Source organism: Saccostrea cucullata, unplaced genomic scaffold (assembly GCF_032062105.1).
Source record: "Saccostrea cucullata isolate Sc308-1 unplaced genomic scaffold, CSIRO_AGI_Scuc_v1 ctg21543, whole genome shotgun sequence".
Lineage (NCBI taxonomy): Eukaryota > Metazoa > Mollusca > Bivalvia > Ostreida > Ostreidae > Saccostrea > Saccostrea cuccullata.
The window spans coordinates 1-6,740 of record NW_026935531.1 but is presented as its reverse complement, the minus strand read 5'-3'; the positions used below and the strand labels follow the sequence as shown (position 1 = coordinate 6,740).

The window sequence follows — 6,740 nt, the reverse complement described above, 5'->3', positions numbered from 1 at the left end:
GCCATCACCCATGCAGAACGCTCCATCAGAGACAAGGCCAACAAAACAACAAGTGTAGTATTCCTGACAGATGCCCTATCCGTATTGCAAGCCATTAACAACGGTAAACTTCCCGAACTTGAACAAGATCTACACAACATCGAAAGGCTTCAAACAGCATTACAATGCATACCATCTCACTGCGGAATCAAGGGAAACAAAAATGCTGATCTGCTAGCAAAGGAGGGAGCCAAACAACAGCAATATGAAAACCAAGTAAGCTTCTCAGAGATGAAAACCATCATCACATCACTACACAGAACCCCTCAACAACAAGACAGCTATCACCAACTGGCTAGACCTGAGCAGACGACCATCTTCAGACTTAGGACAGGACACAACAGACTTAACCAACATCTGCATAGAGTCATGAAAGTCATACCATCACCGATGTGTCCATGTGGAAAAGCTGAGCAGAATACAGAACACCTCCTACAACACTGCAGAATACACCAGGCACTGAGAAACAACACTTGGCCAACACCAACAACGCTACAAGAGTAGCTTTATGGACCAGTGGAATCCCTTCAGAAGACCACCAGATAAGTAGAGGAGACTGGGATTCAAGTGTGATTAGGCGAACGAAAAGAAGAAGAAGTTGCCATAAAAAAATTTATAATGTGAGTTGTTTTATAGGATAGATTTTGAAAAGAAGGAGCATTATCAGGGAAAACTGAATGTCAAAAAGTATAAATGTTGTTCAGTACAAGTGTTAGAGGGGGTCCATGCATCCCCTCTTAATTACCACCCTCACCCGAAAATATATATTCGCTTATGTTTTGTTAACATTAAAAAAAGTCATAGTCGTTTAAATAGCCTTCCAAAAAAAAAATTGTATCAATTTGTAATTTCAAAAATTCCCGATCTATTTCTAGATCAATGTCACGGTAGAGGAAATAAATCCTTGTTCACCTGGAACGTCACGTGCAGGTCAATACAACGTAGTATTTTTCTAACATAGTTGGATGTCAGCCAATCAGAGAGATGGAAATTATTTAAGGAATCACTGTCTAGTTTTGAGAGTATGCCAGGGCATCAACAATAGTGGGAAACATGGGATAATTTGCATAACGGGCGAAGCGAAGCCGTGATGCTAAAATTATCAGATGTTTCCCACTATTGTTGATGTCCCTGGCATACTCTCAAAACTAGACAGTGATTCCTTATATTTCCATTTCATTGTGAAATAAAATTGTAGACTTAGACATTAAGAATGTAGACTAATCCATTTAAATTACACGAGGACTTCCATGCCAATTTCAATAGTCCTCGCACACTGACGTCAAACACAAAGGTAGCCGCACAAGATTTACATACATATTTGGCCTCCTTAGCGTCAGACACAGAGACAGATGCGCACGAGATTTGCATGCGTATTAGGCTTCCTTAGCTGCTGACCTATCGACCTGCCTAATTTACATTCCGGCAGAATTATCAGGAAATCAACTCCGCTTACTTTCAAAGGGTTATTATAGAGAAAAAAAATTAGAAATGGAAATATTTAATCATATATATAATAAATTGCGATATTTATAACTGTATTGCGTTATGTATGGCACGCCAAATTCACAAAAATGAGATAATCATAGTTTCACAATCGATAAACTAGGTTTATCGGTTGTAAACTATAGTTTACAAACCGTAAACTATAGTTAACAACGTTAATCTATATTTCACATCTGTAAACCATAGTTAATGCGATAATCTATGTTTCACAACCGTAAACTATACTTAACACCGAAAAACAATCATTTGCGATTGCAAAACATAGATTATCTGATAAATAAAGTTTCACGATTTGTAAACTATAGTTTACAAACCGTTAATTATAGTTAACGATCTGATAAATATAGTTTCACGATTTGTGAAACTATGATTAACAACTCTTAACTATAGTTTACGATTGTAAACTATAGTTTACAAACGTGAATCTATATTTATCAACAAAATCTATTGTTAACGCTTTATTACAGACAGATAAACTTAAATTAACATTCGTAAACTATAGTTAACAACCGTTAATTATAGTTTTACAGATGAAAACTATACTTAACGAATCGTTAACTATAGTTTACGGTTTGTAAACTATAGTTTACAGTCGATAAACCTAGTTTATCAATTGTGAAACTATGATTATCTTATTTTTGTGAATTTGGCGTGCCATAGTTATGTATTGCAATATTTTCAACAAAAATAAAATAGCATTTTCTTATTATATTTACTCTAATTTACATGCAGAATGTAAATAAATGTAATAAGTAACCAAAAGACAAAAAATCTTATTTTTAAAGTTATGCTCTACAATACATCCATAAAACAGCTTCTGTTGTAGTGTTTGGCTTCACAACAAACCTTTCTTAAATTTATTTTTATATTTAATGACAAACTTCATTAGTCTAAGCATTTTGCCGGTATATTGATAGTACAAAAACGTACTGCAATACGAAATTGTTAGTCATTGTATCACAAGATCCCAAAATATAGAATCGCAGCAAGTAGCAACGGGGGTAGGGGGTGGGGTTTACATTGAAAGTCCCTCCCCCCCCCCACCACACCACCATGCATACATACACACTCTTTGTTGTAGTATAGTCAAATTCGTGCACTATAGGGCTAAAGAATAAGGCAGTGTTTTATGTTTGATTAAGAAAATTTGATACTAAAAGAAGTTTGAACCTACCCACCCCCCTTTCTGCCCAACGGCGAAATTGGATTCGAGTTTCGACACCCCCCTTTTTTAAAGGTAAATTTATTTATTTTTTTCTGGCTGAACCATCCCCCAAATTTTTCAAAGGAGTTAGTGTTGGGACAGGCGAAGGTACGAGTCAAATGTTTTTATTTTGGGATATGTTTGGTATGTTCTGAATGTAACAACTAGGAAAAAATGGTCTGCCTAAGTAAATATTTCAGCGAAAGAGAGTCAGATTAGAGCGGTATAATATTTACTTAATTAACAGCATCGCCTCAGACAAAAAGCATTAAGGTATGTTGTACATTTTAGTTCATCATTGGATAAGACAATCGCATCGAAATTTTGAAAAGCTTATATCAAGTTAATTAGCCATTCATGGAGGAAAATGAATACTAAGTAGATGACCGTTCGTGGCCGTGAAAAATTGTTTCACTTGTCAAGGAAAATTTGGTGATTGAAAGTGCCTACATGTACAACTGAAAAAAAAAATAGCTCCCCCAACTGAAATGGCTTCCTAAGGGCCAGCCGTTCTTGCGTAAAAATACAGTGGACCTTCAGATATCCGGAAGCCAGATATCCGGATGTATCCGAACGATTTTTCATCGGGACGAAAGTTTTATTAACTGGTAATTCCGGTATCCGGACGCTTCACATATACGGGCAAATTGACCAGGAATCAAAGCATCCGGATAAATGAGGCTCCACTAAGTATACATTCAGTTTCAGTTTCAAATAGATTTCGTCAAAATTTTAATATGGAAATGTAATTTCGCACAGAAAAGTCAAGACCGTTTAGTGTAAATATAATAAAAAGAGACAAGAACAGCACAATTGCCATCTTTTTTATTAAATTATACAATATCATACATAGATATTTTTTTGAGATCATAGAAGCGGCCCTTGTAAGAAATATACAAATGTTGTGTTCATGTGAAACAGGGTACAGGTGCCACAAAATATATTTTAAGAAAAGGTAAATGAGCAGAAATATTTGTAACCGATTTTTATTGTGGTTTAATTCAAAAAAAAAAAATAAGAAGTTGAGGCATAAATTCAAGAAAGTTTCAGTTTTAGGTATACGGTATATAAATAATTCATTTGTCCTTTATTTGCCAATTTACTACCACGTTTCTACTCCATAACTAAGACAGGCGACGGAAATGAATTGTATACACAGTGGAAACCTAGAGCTTTAAACATTTTAATTTTTAAATAAAATGTTCAAAAACGTAAAAAAAATTTAAAATCCGCTTGCATGGAAGAAGGGAACTTATATTTTTTCATGAATGTTTTTAAAAACAAGTTTACATATCCTAGCGTATCTGAATTTATTTCTCAATTGAATTTTTGGTGATACAGAATATTCATGGTGTTTTTTTTTTTTTTTTATTATGGTAACAGAAGAAAGTTACTTGCGTGTGTGATTGTGAGTGAATGCTGTCTCACAAGTTTTTTTTTATTATCGGGATCGATGTTCTTTTTGCGAGGGGTGCCCCTATTTGCTCGTGGTGTCCTTCTGCATGGGATTCTCTATCTATGTATATATTTCTTTTAATCTCTAAGTGTTACAAATTCTTTATATATTTTATTAATTGAATTAGATTATTTGATATAAAAAGAATGATTTTTATGGATTTAAACAAATATTATTTCCCTACTGATTATGTTATAAACCGTTCCTACATTCTGTCTAGACCCCCCTCCCCCTCCCTTTTACGAATTACTAGATCTGCTCTAAAATTAGCATGGAAATAGTAATAACACACGAAATCCCTCAGGAATAGTTAAATACTAGTCGCTTGGAGGAAAAAAAATACTTTCTCATATTTTAAATGCTCAAAACGATTGAGGTTATTTAAATAACACGTGATTTTAAGATTTTTTGAAAATTGAATAAAACGCAGGCGACGTCATTACGTTTTCAGTGAGTAACGTCAAAGTTATTTTTGAAGCGCCTCACTAAAATGCTCATAAAATATCGAAAAAGTGAGATATTTTCAAAATTTATGTATATTTGCATTCAGAAAGAGTCCGGCTATCAAACTTTACCAAAAAGTCAATTTGTGAAAATTTGACCTTAAGGGCCCTTTTCTCGTGACGGCAGTCAGATATTTTTGCCCAGCCCTACCCAAAAGGCCCTGATCTGGAATAATAAATATATTCTATTCTATTTCTATAAGATAATTCTAAAACGCTAACGTTAAATTTTACTTTCATAAAATCACTCAAGTTCAAAATCCCTCCAAGGACCCTTTGAAAACCGTAGGAGGTATAGCGCCCTAGATCTTCCTAGATCCGCCCTTAGGTTATTCCCATTCGACAATCCGGAAACACAAATCCGTAAATCATTTCAGTTTTAGTCACCCTGAAAGAGGAAAATATCGTGTCGTAATTTCATTGGATGAAATAGATGATTTGGCAAGTAAACACCAAATGCACATGGGTTCAAGATAGGATCAATCGAAAATTAGAGTGTTCTTGTAAAAGAGACAATTTAAAAAGTGACATGAAACTACTCTCATGACGAAAGAAGAGATTAGGAGGGATAGAAAGTTGTTGCGAACGTTTATTGTGGTGACAGGCCTTTGAAAATTAGGCTGATCAGCTGGCGCTGATCGGTTCTGTGTATCATAGACATCATGGACGTGTACTCCCTTACAAGTGTAAATTATATACTTTTCTATTGTCTATTGTTAATCTCAGGAACCCTTGCTGCTAAAACGAAATGTGAGATATGCAGGGATGTTGACAAGAATTTTCACGAGGTAAACACCTGCTAACATGATAATGGATGCAGACATGTAATGTTATTTAGTGAAAAAAAACTACACTGACTAATATCACTTATTAGGTTTATTACCCAATAAATTGGGTTGATCAATTTCAAAAGATGACAAGGTGTAGATTTGAGGTTGATCAAACGGACACAATTCTGTATAGACAGTCTTATTATCGTTTGCAGCTAACTGTAAAGTTTCACGTTACGTCACGATCTAGTTGACAGCTGCACCCAAGGTAAATTGTACACGCTTCCTAACCGCAAGCTTTATGACTGGAACTTTCTTCTTATCCCTGATTGGTTGCTCGTGCAACAGACTATTTCTGTGTCAATGTTGATAATATGAGTTGACCAACCACACAGCAACGGCTAAATTGTTTACGCTGGATGCATCTGATGAAAAAGATCGTGATGTAATGTGAAACTTTACAGTTAGCTGCAAACAATAATATCTTGGTGCAATTTGTTGAGAGTTCGACAGACTAAAATTTCTTCATAAGAGACTTCATTACTAATTTTTGTCTCGACAAATTTCACTGAGATTATAGATAGTGAGTAACATACCTAATAAGCGAATCATTTCGATTTTGTTAATATCTGACTTTTGATAAGGATTCCAGGCGGCACTGGCATACTCAACAGTTGATCTTACTTATGATTTGTATGCATTCTCCTTGATGTTGTTATTACTTATGTTGATGTTTCTCTTGAGAAAGCCAATAGTGACCTGTTTGCTTTAGCGGTGATATTATTTATGTGTTGAGTCCTGTAATATCCACTTAGGTGACCAACTTAGTAAGACTAACTGTTGAGTATGCCAGTGCCGTCTGGAATCCTTATCAAAAGTCAGATATTAACAAAATTGAAATGATTCACTTATTAGGTATGTTACTCATTTTCTTTGTACCATCCGATCATGCTGAACGTCAGTGAGATGCATTTTAGGTACACCGCAAAATTTAATTGTACGGCGCGAAATGCATTAGTGACGAACTCGCTATATCTACTTGCATATTCGACCATGACCTTTCTGTTATAAAAAAAAAATGCTACCCACTTTCAGACAGTGTTAGTGCATTGTAATGCAGGATTACATAAATGCCAAAACTCAGATGGTAGGATCTTCCTCTAAATATTTCATTCAGGCAAACTCTTCAAAATTATCAATCCATTGTCCAACCACCAAATTATCTAAACAATTTATATTAAATCTTTTAGGCAAGTCAGTTT

At 34.9% G+C, this 6,740-nt stretch overlaps 1 protein-coding gene across 1 annotated transcript; it reads left to right on the top strand.

Moving 5' to 3' along the window:
- Positions 1 to 91: 91 nt before the first annotated feature.
- LOC134243162 (uncharacterized) lies at positions 92 to 543 on the top strand (the record flags this gene model as incomplete). Its single annotated transcript, XM_062725394.1, has 1 exon — positions 92 to 543. A coding segment is annotated over one exon (452 nt), but the record flags the coding sequence as incomplete, so codon positions are not given.
- Between the last annotated feature and the right edge of the window lie 6,197 nt (positions 544 to 6,740).